The following is a 22,298-nucleotide window of genomic DNA, read 5'->3' as shown; positions in this document are numbered from 1 at the left end:
TCGACTTACAACCACCCATACTTACAACCATGACCTCCAAACCCTATTTTTAAGATGTTAATTCTACGCCTGGCACCGCTATGCGCTAGCAGGCCGGCAACGCGTACGACAATTTTGGCCAGCCAGCATGTCACACACTCGCACAGCAATCGCCCGTGTGATGGCACCAGAGAGGGGGATTTTGCGAGTCATTTAGCCTCTGAGTCTTTATTTAACATTTTGAATGGATTTCGACTTACGACCATTTCGACTTACGACTGTTTGGTCGGAACGGAACTCGGTCGTAAGTCGGATGTTACCTGTATATGGAAAATTTTGACAATACACCATTCATTGGGCATGCACCTTATACACCGGAAAATACGGTACCTTGTAAAGTGAAGTTTGAGTTTACAAGTTTGGTTCCCAAGAGAAAAAAATCTTGAGATGTCATTGGCCCCGCCCCCCTACATTCAACAAAACACCAGTTTCACGGGAGGGGGGAGTGGGGGACACCACACTCACTCAGCAAAGAAGATTAAGGGGAAAAAAAGAGAGAGAGAGGGAATGTGCAATACGGCGCTAATTACTTTTGTTAATGACACGAGAGTGGAAAAAAAAGTCCTCTTTCCTTGCGTGCGACTTTACAAGCGTGCCGCCGGCTGGTCCCAACTGCCTTTTATTTCCCGGAAGCTGTGAAAAACAGCAAAAGGGATGATTTGAGTCCAAATCACAAGATTTTACAATGTACTGTACATACAATCGTGTATTCAAATCTACATCAATGTCTTTTTTTTTTTTTTTTTTTTAAGAAAGAAATGGCACCGGTGGCCAAAGTGAATCGGCGTTGTCCACACGTGCCGCCGAAAGCCGTGATTCGTCCTTCATTTTACATGTTGGCTGTCATCTTCGCTAAAAAGGTCCGCCAGGTCGGCCACGGTGAGCACGGCGGCCTCCGAGTGCTTCATGGCGGCCCGGGTGTGACTGCAAAAAGAATTTGGTTTATTGTTGGTACCTGGAATTTGTTCCTTGACCAATTAAAAAAAGTCATTGACATAAAAAATGGCCGCCGCTCTAGCGACGCAAATACCGCGCTGGTGCAAGAGCGAATAACTGGCCTCAGGTGGCCGATTTTGAGCCAAGTTGTTTCTCAATCAATCAAATAAATTATGACTCGCAATAAAAAAAAAGACATGAATAATAAATAAATCAATAAAATGACCCATAATAAGTAAATTCGTGAATAAATAAATCAATAAAGGTTGACCCATAGTAAATACATAAAATGGCCCATAATAAATAAATAAATAAATAAATAAAATGCCCCATAATAAATAAACAAATAAATAAATACAAATTGACTACTAATAAAGAAATAAAATGCCTCATAATAAATTAATTAAAAAACCATAATAAATAAATAAATGAGTGAGTGAATCACTAAGTAAATAAATAAGTACATAAAATGACCCACAGTAAATAAATCAATATATTTAAAAAAATTAAAAAATAAAATGACCCATAAAAAAATAAAATGGCCTGAAATAAATAGATTGGTAAATAAATAAATGACCCATAATAAATAAATAAAATGACCCATAATAAATAAATTAAACAATAAACAACTAAATAAATGGGCGATTGAACAAACAAACAAATAAATAAATAAAATGACCCATAATAAATAAATAAAATGACCCATAAATCAATAAAGTGACCCATAATAAATAAATAAAATGACCCATAATAAATACACAAATAAAATGACCTATAATAAATAAATAAAATGACTCCCAATAAATAAACATAATAGTTACATAATTAAATAAATACACTGGAGTTGGGATGTCAAGGTCATACTGTGCATGTTTTTTTTGAGGGGATGAAATCCACCATTGGTTCCCGCACCTCTTTTCCGCCGTTTTAAGCATGGCCTGCATCCTTTCCTCGATGGTGGACTTGATAAGGAAGCGGTGGACGAATGTCGGTCTGGTGGGAGACAGCGTTGCCAATAACGATTGTTTCAATAATCGGGTAATTGGTCAATAAATAAATGAACTGGATGGAGAAAATAAATATTTCATTCGTGTATTATTATTAGTTTAAATTGACAGTGCTGAAAAAACTCACCTACTCGCTTTTTTCTTTGTTTTTTTTTTGCGCTACATTGTAAAAGTATTGACAGTATTAATAATTATTATTATTTTAATATAATAATAATCACAATAATAATAATAATAATAATAATTATTATTATTATTGTTATTATTATTATTATTATTATTGTGATTATTATTATGGCAATTTAAATCCCCTATATGATTAACAAGGGTGCGACACGATTGTTTTTTTTTTTTAATTGATAACTGATTGTATTTTTTTTATTGATAACTGATTTTTCATCCAAAGTCGTACTTGGTTTGCCCGATCCGGTGCACGCGTCCGATGGCTTGCAGCTCGTGGGCGGGGTTGAGGATGGGCTCCACCAGCAGCACGTGAGTGGCCTCAATGATGTTCAGCCCGTTGGAACCCGTGTGCAACGGAAGCAGAAGGATGTTGATCTTCTTCTCGTATTTGAACGAGCTCAGGTTCTCCTAAATCGCAATAGAGGAATCAGCGGGGTGGTGGAAATAACAGTTGACAAAAAGTATTCATGAAAACAGTCACACGGCGACACAAAAAGTGTCGGAACCTGGAATTTTTGGATGCCGTTGATTTGCGAGAACTCCATGTTGTTGTCAAACAGCGCTTTGGCGATGATGTCGAGGACGCTCTGCCACTGCAACGGAACGGGAGAGGCGGCGTAAATATTTCGGGTCATGCGTGACGATTCCAAAGCTTGCGGCGGCGACGGCTTACCGTTGAGAAGACCAAACATTTGGCGCCCGGGTCGCTCACTTGGATCTTTTTCAGGGTTCTCACCACCGCCTCCACTTTGGTCGAGTGGCTCCCCTGCGAGAGACGGCAGCTGGTTAATGAGCCAATCTTAAAAAGAGGGCATTTTTTCGCGAAAATTAACAAGGCATCACCTTATTTATTTTTAAAATAATAAATACAAATGTTGGGACCAAATGTTAAAATTAAATAGAACAAACTAAAAAATAGAAATAGGGCCGATACAACCGGTCAGACTTTAGTTCGCTGACGAAGCCTCATGGATAGGAGGCGAAACGTCCGACACCTTCAAAAAGTACAGATGACGGCTGAAGAAACCTTCTCATCAACGAACTAAAAAGCATATTATATACATAAAAAAATAAATAAATGGGTGAATAAGTAAATAAATAGATAGATAAATAAATGAATATGTTAAAAAACAAATACATAAATAATGACCCATAAATGAATAAATACATAAATATATAAAATAACCCACAATAAATGAATAAAATGGCCCATAATAAATAAATAAATGAGTGAGTGAATACATCAATAAATATATAAAATGCCCCATAATAAATACATAAATAAATAAATAAAACTACTCATAATAAATCATAATAAATAAAATGGCCCATAATAAATAAATAAATAAATAAATAAAACTACTCATAATAAATCATAATAAATAAAATGGCCCATAATAAATACATTAATGGGTGATTACACGAATAAATAAAAATTGACCCATTATAAATAAAACGACCCATAATAAATAAATTAATAAATGGGTGAATAAATGAATGAATAAAAATTGACCCATAATAAATAAATTAATTAATTAATAAATAAAATGAGCCAGAATAAATAAATACAATGGCCCATAATAAATTGGTGAGTGAATAAATACATAACTAAGTAAATAAAATGACCAATAACAAATAAATACATAAATAAACTGACCCATAATAAATAAATACATAAATAAATACATACATACATAAATAAATAAGTGAATGAATGAATGAATGAATGAATGAATGAACGGCTTTTCCGTTCAGGGGTCGCCACAGCAAATCAGTGTCCTCCATCATAAAATATATACATGTATATATAAATACATTAAAAAAATATATAGATATTTAGAAATTGTATATTTTGCATGTCATACTTTTTCAACTTGAATACTGCGTTTCAAAATTGCGCTGAAAAAATCTGTTGGGAGTCATCGAAGTAGTAGTTATCTATTTTGGTTAGCAACGCTGTTGTTTGAAATTAGCTAAGCGGTAAACTGAGACGATGCCAATTTTTAGCAATAGGAACATGAAATTGTACATATGTTGTTGACCAACCTTAACGGGGATATCCTGGTCCTGGCTGGACGCCTGCGTCGTGAACACGTACGAGATTTCCGTGTGCGATGTGGTCTGCCTGCAGATGGCGCAGTTGATGGCACGTCGCCGCGAGCCCACGCTGTACTGCTCAAGGATGATGGCGATGCATTGGTTGCAGAAGCAGTGGCCGCACGTCAGGACCGCCCACTGACAAATCAAAGGGAGAAACAAAAAATGGTGTCGGTTCCATGAAAATTAGTCAAAATAAACATTGGTAATAAGGACGCTCACTTCTTGTCCGAGAGGCCGGGCACAAATAGGACACGGTTCCGGGTTCAGACCGCCAGTGGACTTGTCCTGGGACTAAAATGGTGGAGATTGGTGAATGTTATCGTCTGCAATGGAGGATGGTTGGGGGGGGGGTACCTTCTCCAGGTTAGTCAAGTATAAAAACTGTCCCAGTTTCTTTTGCAGCTGAGACTTGGCCACCGCTTGGTCATTGAGAAGCTTCACTCGGTTCTGGTCCACCTGGAAAGATCAAATCGGATGCAGTTTTCAGCCCTCTATGCACCCTGCGACCCGAAAACAGTGCCACTATCTATTCGCTAGCTAGCTAGCTTGCTATCGATTTGAGTGAACGCTGGCGAGTGTGGCTGCCGCTGCTCACCCGCAAGAAAAAAACTTATGCTGTGACTGTAAAGTGACCTTGAGAGTTTTGAAAGGCACTTGAAAATTAAATGTATTATTATTATTATTATTATTAATCGAGCAGATGTAGGCAATCCATCAGCTATGCGTCTTCAGTTGACCTCATTCAAGACGTCTTGAAAATCTATTAGCTGGCTATCTGGTTATCTAGCTGGCTATCCCTTTATTTAGCTAGCTACTGTATCTATTAGCTATATAGCTAGCGAGCTTTTAGCTCTCTATTCGCTAGGTATTAGCTATCTATTTGCATTGTATTAGCTAGCTATAAGCTATCTATTCGCTAGCTATTAGCTGTTCACTCGCTATTAGCTTTTTATTTGCTAGCTAATAACTATTCGCTAGCTATTAACTATCTATTCGCTAACTATTAGCTAGCTATTGGCTAGCTATATAGCTTAATATCTATTTGAGCTAGCCAATAGCTATCTATTTCGCTAGCTAGCTAGCTTGCTATCTATTTGAGTTACTTCCGGGTTGAGTGAACGCTGTTGCGTGTGGCTGCCGCTGCTCACTCACAGAAAAACTGATCCTGTGACTGTAAAGTGACTTTTATGACAGTTATGAAAGGCGCTTAGAAAGGAAATGTAGTATTATTATAAATATCAAAAGTGTGAAAATGGTGGACAAAGGAGGACGTACCTCGTGCGGCTCGATGATGTGCAAAAGTTTTGGCTTGGGCTCGTCGGGGAGCCGCACGCGCAGCCTCTCGGTGGCCATTCCCAGCTCGTCAATGGCGGACACGTGATTCCGCAGAACCATCCAGTACTCGTGCAGCACCTGACGGGAACGCGAGCGCTAATAAATCCCCGAGCCGCGAAGGCAACGCATCCGATGCTAACCTTGTACTCTTTCTTCCAGGTCTCAAAAAGCTCCATGAAGGCGTTGCCCTCCTCCACCAACTCGCCGTCCATCCGCTTGGCCTTGGCGAAGGTCAGGACGGTCTTGAGGGTGCGTTCCGTCTCGCTGGCGGCCCACAGGCCTCGACTGGTGGTGGGCAGGCGGTCGTCCACCAGGCCTTCTTCGTCTTCGATCATTTCCTCAAAAATGGCCGCCTGGCCTTTCACCCTGTTGGGAACACGGAGGCCATTTTGACGTCACGGATGGAAAGCGGCAAAATGGCGTCCCGAAGCGGGTTGGCCTTACGTGTGCGAGAAGAGTTTGGATTCGTAGTCGGTGAACAGCTCGTCGGCTTTGCAAAACACGCAACTGAGAATCACGGAATTAAATTCAGTTTCGTGTGTTATTTCCATCAAATGAAACACATTGCGAATGTAAAAGAATAAGGAAGTCTCACTTATTGAGCGGAAGCCGCATGGGCCTGAGGTGACAGACGGTGGCTTCGTCAATCACCTTCTTGGATGCCGGACCTTCCAGGTTCTTCACCGCCTCCCGGACAATCTTCTGCGACTTGATCAGGTCTTCCATCTGCGTCGTGAGGAGGAACAGAAGACCACGGCCATCACGGAACCTGCAGGGGGCAAAAACGTTTGGGTTGAGTCAACGCTCATGATTTATTTGCTATCTATTAGCCATCTATTTGCTATCTATCTGGCTACCTAGCTATCGAGCTAGCCATTTATTAGCTACATATAGCTATCGAGCTATCTATAATAATAATAATCATAATACTAATACATTTCATTTCTGAGCGCCTTTCAAAACTCTCAAGGTCACTTTACAGTCTGAGGATAAGGTTTTCTGTGGGTGAGCAGTGGCAGTCACACGCGCCAGCGTTCATTCAACCCGGAAGTTAATAGATAAAAAGCTAGCTAGCCAGCTAGTAGATAGCTAATAGATAGCCAACAGATAGCTAGCTAGATAGCTAGCCACCTAGATAGCTCTATGGCTAATAGCTAGCTAGCTATATAGTTAGTTAGCTAATACACTGAATGTCCCGATTAAATACGGACATAAATGCTAGCTAGCCAGTTAGTAGATAGCTGATAGCAAACAGATAGCTAGCTAGATAGATAGCCACGTAGATAGCTGTATAGCTATTAGCTAGCTAGCTTTCTATCTATTTGAGTTACTTAGGGGTTAAGTGAACGCTGGCGCGTGTGGCTGCCGCTGCTGATTTATTTGCTATCTATTAGGTATCTAGCTGTCTACCTGGCTATCTAAATAGCTATCTAACTAGCAAGCTATTAGCTATATAGCTATCAAGCTATCTATCTAGCTATCTATTAACTATCTAGCTCTCTACCTAGCTATCTAGCTATTAGCTATATGGCTATCGAGCTATCTATCCAGCTATCTATTAGCTAGCTAGCTTTATCTATTTGAGTTATTCCGGGTCCCACTTAAAAACTTATCCTGTGACTGTAAAGTTACATTGAGAGATTTGAAAGGTATGAAATTTATTATTATTATTATTATTATTAAAACTCGTCATTTGAAAAGTTTACTTGTCAGCCATGGAGAGCTTGTGTGCTTGCTGTTTGTAGCTGGAGGTGAGTTCGTTTTTGATGCGGACCACCAGGTCGTCGTCGGTGGCGCAACGGACCGCCCGTTGGATGACCTCCAGCCACCAGGGGGAGCTCAAGTTGACCTGGATAAATATGGCAGAGAAGTGGTGTTCAGGAAGAGAATATTTGATAGTTTTTCAGCTTTTTTTTTTCAACGTAAACTTCGCTGAGCGTGACGAATGAAACGTTTGGTAAAATATAAAAAGTTGACGAATTGCTAAGCTCACTTTGCGCTTCAGCTCCTTGATGTTCTGTAAAACCGGCTGCAGGGCTTGGTGGGCGTCGGCCACTTCAGAGTCGTACTTTGTCATGTAGTGCTGACGCAGCTGCTCAGCCTGACCAGGGCCCCCAAAAATAATAATAATCATGAAAACCACATTTTCACAATGCAAAAAGTTGAAGCAGGACGAAAGGGAACGGTTGGACGTCACCTCCTCGCTAAGATGATCGTCTCGCAGGGTGGGAGGAATCCCAGGATGCTTTGCGCTCAACAACTCTATCAGATTGTGAGTAGCGTGAAGTCTCTGTCAACAAAGCACACAAATCGGTCCCAGATCAGCACGGATGATGATATTTAACTTGAAATGAAATTAAACCGGGGCGGCGCGGTGGACAAGTGGTTGGGGCTTTGAGCTCACAGTGGGTTTTCTCCGGGTACTCCGGTTTCTCCCACGTTTAAAAAAAAAATGCATGGCAGGCTGATTGAATACTTGACAAATGATCCCAAGGTGTAAGTATGAGTGCAGATTTTTGTTCGTTACATGTGCCCTTCGATTGGCTGGCAACCGGTTCAGGGTGTCCCCCTTCGATTGTCCGAAGACAGCTAGGATCGGCCCTAGCTTCCCGCGGAACCGCTGTGAGGATACAGCGGGTCAGAAAATGGATGAATGAAATAAAACCAAATTCATCTGATCAAAAATATAATCAAAATTACAATTAAAATGAAATCAAGATTACATTACGGCTACACTACAGTTACACGACAGTCACACTCCAGTTAAATAAAAATAAAAATAAAAATAAAAATTAAATCACAATTTAATCACAAATTATTGAAAATTAAAATTAAAATTAAAATTAAAACTAAAAAAAATTAAAATTAATAAATAGAGTCAACGCTGGCGCGAATGCCTTCCGCTGCTCACCCGCACAAAAAAAACCCAGTGACTGTAGTGTCCTTGAGAGTTTATTATTGAGTGTATTATTATATTTATATTGATTGTTATTATTACTACTATTATTATTAATCCTATTATTAGTATTATTATGAATATATAAATAAATGGAATATTCAAAAGAATATACATTGTAACCTGATTGCATGATAAACTGTGCACTGCATTATAATAATAATAATAATAATAATAATAATAATAATAATAATACATTTAATTTCTAAGCGCCTTTCAAAACTCTCAAGGACACATTACAGTCACGGTATTTATTTTATTGGCTGCAGCGGCAGCCATTGTTTAACCGCCGTCTCCCCGAAAGGCACCAGAGACCCCTCTCGCCCCCCACATACGATCCATTGAAAGAAAAAAAACAATTAGCAAGCATTTGGCCGCGCGACGGCGACGCTTCTCTTGATATGTAAATCGAAGACGCAGCAGATGGCGTTTGGTTTGTCTACCTGCAACGAATCCGTCTTGAGTCGTCCTTTGTGTTCCTCTGATGAGCGCAGCACTTCACGGTACATCTCGGCCGCCTGCTCAAACTCATCTGCGAGAAGGGGGCGAGGTCATTATTAGTGACACTATTTCGCTAATGAAACGCGGCGTACAAAAGCGACAAAAGGCGAGCTGGTAAGTGATTCCCACGGTTGTTTGTCGTCATACCTCGGATGATGTGGATTCCGGCCAGGCCGTTGAGAGCGCACACCAATTGTCTGTGGGCCTCTTCGCACTCCACTCGACATTTCTTCTGCAGTGATTTGAGGAGCTCCTCCATCGTCATGGTGCTGTCAAGAAGCAAAGCCGAGACTCTGGCGGTCAGCAATTTGTTTTCATTGAGAATAGCTTGCGATCGAACATCACGTCACCTTTTCTGCAGGGGCAGGAACTCGCCGCGAACCGCCTGCGGGTGGCAGCAGGCCTGGCGCAGGCGCAGGAGCGGGCACAGGATGGTGGCCACGGTGCGGCGGTCCAGGCTGCCCAGTTTCAGGCTCCAGTCGGAGAGCTTGCGTAGCTTGAGCAGGGCGTCCTGCGAGCACACCTCGTGCTGTCGGTGGTAGAAGTGGCCCTCCACCGGGGAGAACCGTAACCAATGTACCTCCTCCGTTTGAGGGGGGATTTGGATCTGGAATAAAATTATCTGCGGGTGAGCAGCGGCAGTCACACAACCCGGAATAACTCAAATAGTTAGAAATCTCGCTAGCTAGCCAATAGACAGCTAATAGATAGCTAGCTAAATAGCCAACCAGATAATAATAACAACAATAATAATCATAATAATAATAATAATAATAATAATTAGCTAGCTAATAGATAACGAATATCTAGCTAGCTAGTGAGATAGCAAATAGATAGATACCTAGGTAGCCAGTTAGATAGCAAATAGATAGCTAGCTCAGTAGCCAGCTAGGTAGTTAGGTAGCAAATAGATAGCAAAAAGAAAGAAAGCCAGCTAATAGACAGCTAATAATAATAACAATAATAATCCATTTGATTTCTAAGCGCCTTTCAAAACTCTCAAGGTCACTTTACAGCCACAAGATCAGTTTTTCTGTGGGTGAGTACCGGCAGACACACGCGCAAGCGTTCAGTCACCCGGAAGTAACTCAAAAAGATAGAAAGCTAGCTGGCTAGCTAATAGAATGCTAGAGAGCTAATATGTTTTCTGACTCAATTAGCTAGCTAGCCAGCCATATAGCCAATAGATAGCCAACTAGATAGCTAATAGAGTGTTAGCTAGCTAGTAATAGTAATCAATTTCATTTATAAGTGCCTTTCAAAACTTTCAAGGTCACTTTACAGTCACAGGATCAGTTTTTCTTTGGGCGAGTAGCGGTAGCCACACTCGCCACCGTTCACTCACCCGGAAGTAACTCAAAAAGATAGAACAGCCAATAGCTAGTTAGATAGCTAATATGTTTCCTGGCTCAATTAGCTAGCTAGCCAGCCATATGGCTAATAGATAGTCAGCTAGATAGCTAGTTAGTAATTTCTATAAGGAATAAAAACAACACAAGGCGTGTAAGATTTAGGCGTTTAAGATTTTAACCATGACAATACCTGATCAATAACATCCTTCTTGGCTGAGCGCCACAGTAGCTGCGCCGCCATGTTGTAGAGCGGCTCCGTGTTGCCGCGGCGATACGGTCTGTACAGCAATTGGTCCCACCAGTGCTTCACCCAGTACGGATCGACGCCCAAAAAGAGAACCAGGCCGTAAAGGTCTGCAGAGGGAGGGCCGAAAAGTCGTTGAAAAGGCAAATAAATGAATGAGCTCATGAATTCAGCGAGCGGGGGACGATAACGTGAATAGCATGTTGCTAAAAGCTAAAAGTGGCTAACGTGGGACGACAAGCACGAAAATGACCGGAGACGCGTGCCAACATAAATCCCTTCCAAGAAAAGCCGAGTACTTTTACCGTACTTTAATTACAGTAATATTATCAAATGGATGCTAGCATAATTAGCATGTTGCTAACATGCCTGAAGATGAGTAGAAAAATCGTTTTAATTTTCATGAATTAATTTTTATTTTAATTACGCGCATGTGTCCGCATGTTGAGGACACAGAGCGGTTGTGGCGGCTATTATTTTTGACACCTCACGAGTCTCGGAAAGTTTGTTTGGTATTTATCTCGGAGGTTTAGACGCAATATTGTTAGCTACAGTATGTGAATCACAGTAATTCGCCATTTTGTACAACTAGATGCAGGACACAGCTAGCTTAGCTAGTAGCATTTAGAAATGAAGGAAAACGGATGCCCTTTTCAAGGTAAGATCAGAGCATTGTCATCAAATGGTGAGTAGTTTTACTTTATTTCAATGTTATTGTGCCGATTTTATTTTTGAGTTAGTGGTGTATATTTCCGGGTTGAGTGAACGCTGGCGCGTCTGCCTGCCGCTGATCACCTGCAGAAAAAAACAAATCTTATCCTGTGCCTGGAAAGTGTCCTTGAGAGTTTTGAAAGGTGCTTATAAATTACAATTACAGTAAAGTCTCGTTATATCGATATCGGATATATCGATAGTCCCGGTTATATCGATACTATTTCTATGCACGCACGGAGAAAATTACATGCAAACAGGGTCGGATATATCGATAGTCCCGGTTATATCGATATTTTTTCGAACTCCCTTGAATATCGATATAACGAGACTTTACTGTATTTCTTCTTCTTCTTATTATTATTATTATTATTATTATTATCAGCAGTGCCAGGTGTGGAATTACAATTTTAAAAATGGAGGTTGTGGTCGTAAGTACGGTTGGTCGTAAGTCGAGCTGGTCGCAAGTCGGATGTTACCCCTATAGGGGTAACATCCAACTTACGACCGGCTCGACTTACGACCACCCGTACTTACGACCACAACCTCCAGTCCCTATTTTTAACATTTTAATTCTACGCCTAGCATCGCAACGCGCTAGCAGGCCAGCAACGCATATGCAAATTTTAGCCAGCCAGCCAGCATTTCACTCTCGCACAGCAATCGACCGCGTGATGACACCAGAGGGGGGTGAGTTTGCATGTCATTTAGCCTCCGAGTCTCTATTCAGCATTTTGAATGGATTTCAAATTACAACCATTTTGACTTACGACCGTTTGGTCGAAATGGAACTCGTTCGTAAGTCGGACTATTGTGACTATATGTATTATTATTATTGTGACTATTTTGATTATTATGGTTATTGTAAACAGCTGTAATTTGGTGATTCAATGTTAAAAATGGCTCATTTTTCTCACCCTCCAAGCCTCGCTGCACCGGCGTACCGCTGACGCACCACCGGTTGACCGAAGCGAGGCGTAGCGCCATCTCGGCCGCTTTGGCGGTGGGACACTCCACCATCTGCGCCTCGTCCAGACACACGCGCCACCACTCCACGGCCACCAGGGGGCTGGGCACGGCCATGTAGCGCTTCTGGTTGCGGAAGCGGCGGCCGTCGCGACTGTTGCTGTGCGGGATGTCCACGTAGTTGAGCTCCGAGCGCAGAACGTCGTAGGTGGTGATGACGACGTCCTGCTCGGCCAGAAGGCGCGGTTGGATGAAGCCGTGTTTCTTCACGCCCTGGTAGACCTGGGATGGAGGAGAAGGTCCAATTCAACAACAAGGATGGGGGCGAACAGGCCTTCATGTACTACATAATCTTGTGTGAAGCAATCAAAATATTCACTTTTTTTCGGGGGGGGGGGGGGGGGGGGGGGGGGGGCATGCCGTGTAATTTCGGTGACCATTTTAGTTTGAAGAAGCCAATTTGAAAAAAATAATAATAAATAAATAATAATATCCCATCCATAAATACATTTAAAAATATATAAACAAACAGAAATAGATAATAATTAAATAATTAAGAAGATAAATAACTACTTACATCAATAAATACGAAAATAAATCAACAATTTAAGGAATTCCCACCTACAAATAAATAAACAGAATAAATACATAAATACAAACCCAAAAAAATAAATAATTAAACACAAGATAAATCAATAAACAAAATAAAGAAAACGAATAAATAAATGAATAAATGGATAATAAATGAACAAATAAAGATAAATAAATACTTACACAAACCGGAAATAAATAAAAATTAAACAATAAATAAATACTAAATTAATAAACAATAAATAAACAAACAATGAAACAATAAATAAATAAATAAATACCACAAATAAATACACGGATACTAAATCAATTTAAAAGTTGCATAAAAAAATAAGTAGATATTATGAAAATAAATAAACAATAAATGTAAATAATTTCTGACTCCAAATAAACAAATGAACAGATGATAAATAAACAGGTAGATAAATACATAAATAAAACAATAATAAATAAATAAAAATGAATAAATAGATAAGTAAATAAATACATAAATGAATAAATAAATAGATAAGTAAATAAATGAATGAATAAATAGATAGATAAATACATAAATAGATGGATAAATAAATACATAAATAGATAAATAGATATAAATAAATAAATAAATAAAAATGGATAAAGATAGGTAAATAAATAAATGAAAAAATAGATAGATAAATACATAAATATTTGGATAAATACATAAATACATAGATAGATAAATAAATAAATAAATAAATAAATAAAAATGGATACAGATAGGTAAATAAATAAATGAATAAATAGATAGATAAATAAATAGATGGATAAATGAATAAATAAATAAATAAATAAATAAATAAATAAATAAATAAATAAATAAAAATGGATACAGATAGGTAAATAAATGAATAAATAGATAGATAAATAAATAAAGATAATAAATGAATAAATAAATAAATAAATAAATAAATCGTGTGGACACGGGAAGAATTCTGCAAATCTTTCAAACAACATGGGCCGATTTCACGCGCTCTCTCTCACCAGCACGCTCAGCGAGGCCGACTTGACGTGGCGGTTGATCTCATCCACCCACTGGTGGCAGATGGAACTGGGCGAGATGATGAGCGTGGCCCCCGTGGAGACGGGCGTCATGGCCACAAGGCAGTGGGGGCAGTAGAAAGGAGTGGTGTCCAGGCTCTCCTCCTTGTAGTTGACGCAGCGGGCGTGCTGCCACAGCTGGCACTTCATGCACTGCACGCGGGCCTTGTAGTCCACCAGGCCCAGCTCGCCGCAGATACACTCGAAGCGGTAGTCGGCCGAGTTGAAGGGGACCACCGAGGCCACGACGGGGGGCTCCGCCGCCGCTTCAGACCACGGTTCGGCCGCGCTTCCTCGGGACTCTGTCGGGAAACTGATGTCGGCCAGGTCTTCGCTCAGGGAGTTTTGGAGAGCCACCTCTGCCTTCGCCTTCGCGCGTCTCTGGGATGTCTTCCTGGGAGGGTGATCAATGACTTTTGGATTCTGGGGGCGGGAGTGGGTTTGGGGGGACAAAAAGTATGATTGAAGTTAAGTATTTGGACTATTTTTGCGCATGGATGTGCTCACTTTTGTTGCCAAGCGTTTGGCTGTATTTTTAGGTTTGTGTGAGTGTGTGTGTGTATCTATATCTATATCTATATCTATATCATAATAATACATTTCATTTATAAGGGCCTTTCAAAACTCTCAAGGACACTTTACAGTCACATGATATTTTTTCTGCGGATGAGCAGCGGCAGCCACACGCGCTATTTCTATATCTATATCTATATCTATATCTCTATATCATAATAATACATTTCATTTATAAGGGCCTTTCAAAACTCTCAAGGACACTTTACAGTGATATTTTTTCTGCGGATGAGCAGCGGCAGCCACACGCGCTATTTCTATATCTATATCTATATCTACATCTCTCGGCAGTCCATTGAAGTCAAAGATGACAGTGCTTCCATTCTTATTTTTATCTATATCTACATCTATATCTATATCTAATAATACATTTCATTTCTAAGCACCTTTCAAAACTCTCAAGGTCACTTTACGGTCACAGGAGAAGTTTTTTTTCTCTGGGTGAGTAGCGGCAGCCACACGTGCCAGCGTTCACTCAATCCGGAAGCTAGCTAGCTAATAGCTAGTTAACATTCAGCTATCTAGACTAGATAGCTCGACAGAACGCTAATAGATAGCTAGCGAGATAGCCAGCTCCTTAGTTAGATAGCTAATAGACAGCAAATAGATAGCTAGCGAGATAGCCAGCTAGTTAGTTAGATAGCTAATAGACAACAAATACCTAGCTAGCTATATAAATATATATGTTTTATTATTTTATTTTTCTTTTCATTATGGTAGCGGGGAAAATATATACAGTGAGACCTCAACTTACGAACTTAATTGGTTCCCAGACAGAGTGTGTAAGGCGAAAAGTGTGTATCTCAAAAAAAAATTCCCATAGGAAACCATTAAAATGGGAATAATCCGTTCCCGGGTTTCCATAAAATATACTTTTCAACTAAATAAGCCTTAAAACTACACACAGCATACCTTATTCTATGTATAATAAATGTGCTATTGTATTGTAATGAAAGAAATACACTGCATTGTATCATAAAGTCACTTTATTTACATTTGTGATGGTCATTTATGGCTTGATGGAATAGCGTTGGAGGTCGAAGGTCAAAGGGAATTGCTGTTTGGAGAGGCGCATTACATGAGGACTGTAATTAAAGAAATAAACTGTGCTGTAAAATAAAGTTTTATTGACCTTTTTGATGGTCGTTTATGGCTTATGGAAGGAAGGAGAGTCACCTTCTATAAGGACTGTTGGTAACTTAACCTCTGGTGCTGTTCGGGCGTGTGCTTCCGCCGAAGATCACTCCGCCAGCCGTGGTGGGTGTGTATTATGAAAATAGTGCTTATTATAAGGTTTAATTTTCACGTTTGTAAGACGAAAAGTTTGTAAGATAAGGTGTTTGTAAGTTGAGGTCTCACTGTATATATACGTACATATATTATAAAAATATACGTAATGTATTTTTTTTTTCCCCCCACCATAATGAAAATAAAAATAAAATCAGAAGCCACAATAGTCAACTAAGATGTATTTTTCTTTTTGCTTACAGATTTGGGCAGTGCAGTAAGGGTCTTCTTGGAGTCCTTGTACTTCTTGCCCAATCGGAAGGACCCCGCCAGGCCGCGTCCCTTCACCCTCTCCACCAGGCCTTCGTCCGTCAGTTTGGCCAACGTCTTCTTGATGTGGCCTCGATTCTTCAGGAGGTCGCAGCCGTAGTTGGCTCGGATATACGTGAACACGGCGTTGACCGAGGCCCCTTTGCCCGAGCGCATTTCTTGGATGGCGGTGAGGAGCATCACGCGCACCGCTGTCAAGAAAAACGGACGACAGTAAAATCAAATGAAGAAGAATGCAAAGCATTTGAGTTCAGTGATTTTTGGAGGGAGAATGGCCTACCAGGGTGAGCTGTTTTTATTTTGGGCTGCACTTCCGGCTTGCAGCGGCTAACTTTTTGCCGCTCAAGAGGAGGCGGGGGAACAAAATAATTCACAGATTTCCCCTTAAACAAACAAACATAAAATAAACAACGCTGTCGATTATTTCACATTTTCGGACTACGACTCATCTGCAAACGTCGGTCCTCACCACAGGCAAGGTGAGGGCCTCCTGCTCCAGGTCTTGTCGGACATGAGATAGAATCAAAGCCAGAACTTCCACCGTCTTTCCGAGACCCATTTCGTCGGCCAGGACGCCGCCGGGTCGCTCCACGCCGGCGAGGGGGAACTCGCGGATTAAACTGACAGTGATGACTTTCATTAAAATGGAGCCTTCAGGAATGACATTTTCAAATACAGGGAACATCCGACTTACGACAGAATTCCGTTCCGACGATCCTAAAACGGTCGTAAGTCAAAATGGTCGTAAGTCAAAATCCATTTAAAGGTTGAATGTCGACCCCCACCCCTTCCTGCCCTAGCACGCTTTCTATCTATTTGAGTTAGCTAGCTAGCTAGTTATTTGAGTCAGGAACCATATTAGCGATCTAGCTAGCTAGCTATCTATTAGCTAGCTTTCTATCAATTTGAGTTACTTCCCGGGTTGAATGAACGCTGGTGCGTGTCGCTGCCGCTGCTCACCCACAGAAACATTTATCCTGTGACTGTAAAGTGACCTTGAGAGTTCTGACAGGCGCTTATAAATGAAATGTATAATAATAATAATAATAATAATAATAATAATAATTATTATTATTATTATTATTATTATTACTATTATTATTATTATTATTATTATTAATATTATTATTATTATTATCAGCAGTGCCAGGTGTGGAATTACAATTTTAAAAATGGAGGTCATGGTCGTAAGTACGGGTGGTCGTAAGTCGAGCTGGTCGCAAGTCGGATGTTATCTGTATTGCAATTTATTATTATTATTATTATTATTATTATTTAAAATAAAATAAAATAAAAACGAGAAGGTCATCTGATGCCTCCTAAATTTCATCCGTATTTAAAATCGCATTTTTGTGGGCGCCCATTGACCATTTTTTTTACAACAGGGAAACTGTGTTGAGGCGCTGTCACGAGAATAATAATAATAATAATAATAATAATAATAATATAATAATAATAAAATTTCATTTATACCAAGTGCCTGCACGGTTATGTAAGATGAGTTACTCACCAGCCGGTAAAAGGGTTGTAGAACAGTTTCTTGCCACACAAAGTCACCAATTCCCGCCACAAATAATGCAGCGATTGTTCTGAAAAAGACGAGGGGGGGGGGGGGGATCTCAATCAATTAACTCATTCACTGCCAGACGATGTGCAAAAATGTCCACTCCAGTGCCAGGGTTTTTGTCACTGTCACTCGAATTCCATGACCCACAGAATATTGAGTTACTTCCTAAATGATATGGGTCTGGAGTTATCTGATCTTGAAATGGGGGCAGATGTACAAAATACAATACATACATATTGATTTACTTCCGGGTAGAGTGAATACTGGTGAGAATGGCTGCCGCTGCTCACCCGCACAAAAAAAATCCTATGACTGTAAAGTGTCCTTGAGAGTTTTGAAAGGCGCTTAGAAATTAAATGTATTATTATTATTTTATTATTTTTATTATTATTTATATAGCGCTTTAACAACAACTGGAGCTGTAACAAAGTGTTAACATTGAAAAAAAGAAATGCTACCCCCTTGTGGGAGGGAAGAGCATTGCCACAGGTCTGACCACCGCTTTATCGGCACCCCAGTAAGAAAAACCAAAACCCGAACGAATTCGGGAATGGCGCTCTCCGTCATATTTTCAATACCCGAATAAATTCGGGAATGGGAGTGAATGAGTTAAAAAAAAATAAAAAGCTGCACCCATGAATGTGACCTATGACCTGTACATCTCGATTGAACATGAAAAAAAAATCAAGAGGGGAAATAGCTGCACTTGTCTGCTTGCGTAAGTGCGCACCCCCTCTTGTAACTAGCTTGCGGCGGTGTTTAGCATGAATTAAAACGCTGCAAATAAAATGCGGATGGTCTAGAAGGCTTTTTTTGACATTTCTTTTGGCTTTCTCACCGAAGCATGGCGGTTTTTGGGGCGAATACACGCTGCTGTTACAAACGGTGAGCGTATTGTGCTATTTCTGCATCTACCTTTTGGGGCAGTATTTTTGACTTTCTCCCGCATCAGCATCCAGTTGACCGCCTGACTTTGATAAGGGCGGAGCACCGGGAGCAAAGCTTGATGCTGGACGTCAGATGTGGCTTCCCGTCGGCCTTCGGTTTGATGCACTCGTCTGATGTAGTCGTAGAGCTCCTCCACGTTCTGCCTCTCCAGATCTGTGTCGCATTCCTCCTCTTCGTTATCCACCACTTGTGGAGGGAAAAATATTGCAGACACGGAACAAAGACTCGCTATGATTTCCACTAACGAACCAGGCTAAAGTGAGCTCATTTTGTCTATGTCCAATTCCTCTTTATAACATTTCAATGGGGGTTTGAAAGGTATTTAAAGGACAACCGACAACTGCAGACAAGTTGCGTCCATAATTTGTAAAATCACTTCAAATGACTTCTACTGAGCGCATTTGACAAAGATTCCACCGCATATTGCAATATTTAACGTTTTAAGACTCGCGCTGAATATTCCGGAAGTCTTGTTTGAGTTGATGACGATGCCCTAAGTCACAGGTGTCAAAGTCAAGGCCCGCGGGCCAAATCCGGCCCGCCACATCATTTTTTTCGGCCCGCGAAAGAAAATCAAACTTGTTAAATTCCATGACGATTGCTAAAATCTGAGCCAAAATTTCATATTTTTGGATGTCAACCACAATAAAAGTCATTATTCTTGACTTCAGATTTGAAAACAAGTTATTCATTAATTTGTTGTGTGCTCTATATGTAATATTTGAAGGGATTTAAACATTCTAATGGCTTCCCCAAATTCATAACGGCCCTCGAGAGGAAACCATAACTACAATGTGGCCTGCGGCAAAAAATGATTTTGACACCCCTGCCCTAAGTGACGTCACGGAGGGAACGCCCCTGACCGAGAAAGCGCCACACAATGCATTTTGGGTACTTTTTTTCATCTGAAAACACCGTGTTGACTGCGAAATTAGAAGGAAAACTACACAAATAACGCAATGGTGAATCGTTGTGTGCACCAAGACTACTATTTGATACTCGCTGACACAAATTCCCTGCAGACAAATCAGCCCATTTTCAACGGAGCTTTGGCGCCATGTTGTGCATTTTCTGGGATGCTATATTGGTGTCATTGACGGCTCGAATCCAAGTTCTGAAGAGGAAAGCATACATGTTTGCAATCGATTAAAGAATTTATTCCATGTCATTTTGAGGCATCTGGACTGCAATGTAGCGTCCCAGAAAAGAGGCAGAAAATGGCGACCTCTTGTAGACATGACAGTGTATTGCGTGTCCACAGGCTGATAAATTTCTTATATGGAGCTTGGACGCCCTCTTCTGGCGCAACACGAGGTTTTCAGACCAAACAAGCATTGACGTGATGGAAGGACGGCTTTTTTTCGGTCAGGGGCGTTCCTTCAGTGACGTCACGTACGCACTCGTCACCAACTCAAAAACAAGACTTTCGGAATATTCAGCACGAGTCTTAAAACGTAAAATATAGCTATATGCGGTGGAATCTTATTAAAATACGCTCAGTAGAAGTAATTTGAAGCATTTTTACAAATTATGGACACAACTTGTCCGCAGACGTCGGTTGTCCTTTAAGGCGTTTCACAAAGACATCAAATTCTGTAAGTTTTTCAGTAAAAAATGGGTGATAGATTCGCTCTTCTGCGGCGTGATGACTTCACTAACCAGGAATGATGAAGTCGTAAAAAACCTCCATTATCTTCTGCATGAGCTGATTGGCTTTCTTCATGCGAGCGTTTCCCTCGCTGAGGAATTCTGGCTTGCCGAGACCGCTTTCCAGTAGGTAAATACCAACCTTATGAAGAAAAAAAAATGTTTAAAGACTCATTCAGGGAGTAATCCCAAACGTTCTCAAGACCGCTCACCGTAAAGGAGTCCTCTTCTTTTTGGTGGCATAGCTGTAAAACCCTTCTCTTCTGAAGCCAGTCCAGATCTTCGAGCAGGGCGCAAGTGAGGCTACATTCCGCGGCGCATGTGTCGTCGTCGTCGTCTCCGTCGGCTTCCTCGGCGCTCCCGAAGCTGACACAAAGCCGATCCACCAATTTGCGAATCACAAACGCCCATTGTCGGCACTCCGATGGCAGTCGGGCCGGTTGAACTTGAAACTCCCCGACGAGCGCCTTCCAGGTGTTGCTGAGTTGGGCAACGGGCAATACGGTGAGTGCCAGGGAAGCGGAAGACGTGTCTGACGATGTTCCTGGGAGGTCCTCTGGAGAAGGATGCTGTGGAAGGGCGTTCAAGGAGACACCTGAAGATGGGTTAGTAGGAAGCGAGGAGCAAGATGGTATCACTAGGATGTCCTCCTCATTCCTACGATCCTCCATCATGTTCCAGTTCAACCTCTGTTTCGCCTCCTCGTCCACCCTCACTGGGGGGACCTTCTTTCTGCGACTACTCATGGTCGAAACTCTAAAACAAAATGCAAGATCACGTAAGAGACTCCCAAGCAACATTTGAAAGGTGCGAACTGTGCAAATACCTGCTAATAACAATCAATAGGCCTCCCTTCTCCTTTGAAGACACATCACAAGAAGGCACTAAAGTGTATATGTCTTTGAATATTATTTGACTTCGTGAAAACAATAATTTACTTTGCTTTTATGTTTTACTGTACAGTGACGTTATTCTTCATTAAATGCCAGAAAATGACATTTTATGTTTTTAGGGGGACTGGAACAGATTACCGGTAGTCTAATTTATATAAAAATAGATAGGTCGCTATTGTTTTGCTTTATCAACAAGCTTTTGCGCGTGTATATGTTCAAACACATTCCATTAAGGCAAACCACTCAGAAACGAAATATATTTTAAGGCCATATTGATCAATCTTACTATCAATGACGGTAAAGTGAGACAGCGTTAGAAATTGAGGCATTTTAAAGAGACAATCGCGAGGTATAATTAAGTACTATGACGTTCATTAAATGATGAAAAAAGAAGAGAATATTTACACTTCGGAGCGCCCACCAGGAACTCAGTTGTTAATCCCGGTCCGTGAAACGATGTTATGTCACCAAAACGCCATGACTCAAGAAGAAATGTACTTATCTCGCCGCTTCATTTAACGAAGCTATTATTGTTGTTCCTGGTCGCCATTTTTAACCGGATGTGACGACACACATTAGCGCGAGTTTGACGTCTTTTGGAAAGCTCATTCTTCATTTAACAAAGCTATTATTGTTGTTCGAGGTCGCCATTTACCCGGATGTGATGACACACATCAGCGCTAGCTTGACGACTTTTGTACAGATCACTCTTCATTGAACGAAGCTGTTGCTGTTAGTGATCGCCATTTTAACCGGATGTGACGACACATGTCATCGACAGCTTGACGTCTTAATCAGACTGTGTATATATATATATATATATATATATATATATATATATATTTATATATATATATTTGCGAAAATTAAGATTATGATACTTTATAATGGGAGTATAACCCTTAATTATGTCTCGTATTTGAATTATATGTGATTTTGTTGTTTTCACGTATAAAACTGGTGTCAGAAATTTGGCATATACAATGGACATACGATTGGATTTCGAATTATAAGAGCGCGAGCGCCAAAATCCCATCTCAAAACCCACCTATTTAAAATTGCATTTTTTTTGTATACCTCTCGTTTCTATTTATAATTGTATTTTATTATATTCTATTTGTGATTGTATTTTA

General features: G+C 40.5%; 1 protein-coding gene across 2 annotated transcripts; it reads right to left on the bottom strand.

The window, feature by feature from the left end:
* Window positions 1-204: 204 nt before the first annotated feature.
* Window positions 205-21,758, bottom strand: shprh (SNF2 histone linker PHD RING helicase). Of its 2 annotated transcripts, XM_089005215.1 has the most exons (29): window positions 21,571-21,744; window positions 20,485-21,028; window positions 20,285-20,414; window positions 18,593-18,811; window positions 17,621-17,699; window positions 16,580-16,730; window positions 16,391-16,493; window positions 16,042-16,301; window positions 13,924-14,403; window positions 12,282-12,612; window positions 10,600-10,763; window positions 9,408-9,664; window positions 9,205-9,326; window positions 9,000-9,088; window positions 7,798-7,890; window positions 7,594-7,701; window positions 7,307-7,449; window positions 6,196-6,369; window positions 6,045-6,107; window positions 5,741-5,966; window positions 5,541-5,678; window positions 4,620-4,721; window positions 4,485-4,556; window positions 4,212-4,400; window positions 2,839-2,931; window positions 2,672-2,758; window positions 2,395-2,573; window positions 1,888-1,968; window positions 205-963 (listed from the first exon to the last, which is right to left on the bottom strand). In XM_089005215.1, the coding sequence occupies exons 2-29, from the start codon at window positions 21,016-21,018 to the stop codon at window positions 864-866; spliced, it is 4,767 nt and encodes a 1,588-aa protein (XP_088861341.1). In that variant the 5' UTR covers window positions 21,019-21,028; window positions 21,571-21,744; the 3' UTR covers window positions 205-863. The 2 variants fall into 2 exon arrangements, 1 of the variants encoding a protein (XP_088861341.1); XR_016116099.1 differs by lacking the exons at window positions 205-963; window positions 1,888-1,968; window positions 2,395-2,573 and having other exon boundaries at window positions 4,264-4,400; window positions 21,571-21,758.
* Between the last annotated feature and the right edge of the window lie 540 nt (window positions 21,759-22,298).

The sequence above is a fragment of the Hippocampus bargibanti genome, linkage group LG09 (assembly GCF_051943395.1).
Source record: "Hippocampus bargibanti isolate YZ-2025 linkage group LG09, ASM5194339v1, whole genome shotgun sequence".
Taxonomy (NCBI): Eukaryota; Metazoa; Chordata; class Actinopteri; order Syngnathiformes; family Syngnathidae; genus Hippocampus; species Hippocampus bargibanti.
This window is presented reverse-complemented; position numbering and strand designations above follow the sequence as displayed.

Excerpts from the sequence above, each read along its gene's own strand:
- shprh (XM_089005215.1), bottom strand. The coding sequence starts at position 21,018 with ATGAGTAGTCGCAGAAAGAAGGTCCCCCCAGTGAGGGTGGACGAGGAG. Across the intron at positions 14,404-16,041 it reads TTACTGCACTGCCCAAATCT|AATCCAAAAGTCATTGATCA; the intron begins GTAAGCAAAAAG and ends TCCCGCCCCCAG. Across the intron at positions 4,722-5,540 it reads ACATCATCGAGCCGCACGAG|GTGGACCAGAACCGAGTGAA; the intron begins GTACGTCCTCCT and ends TGATCTTTCCAG.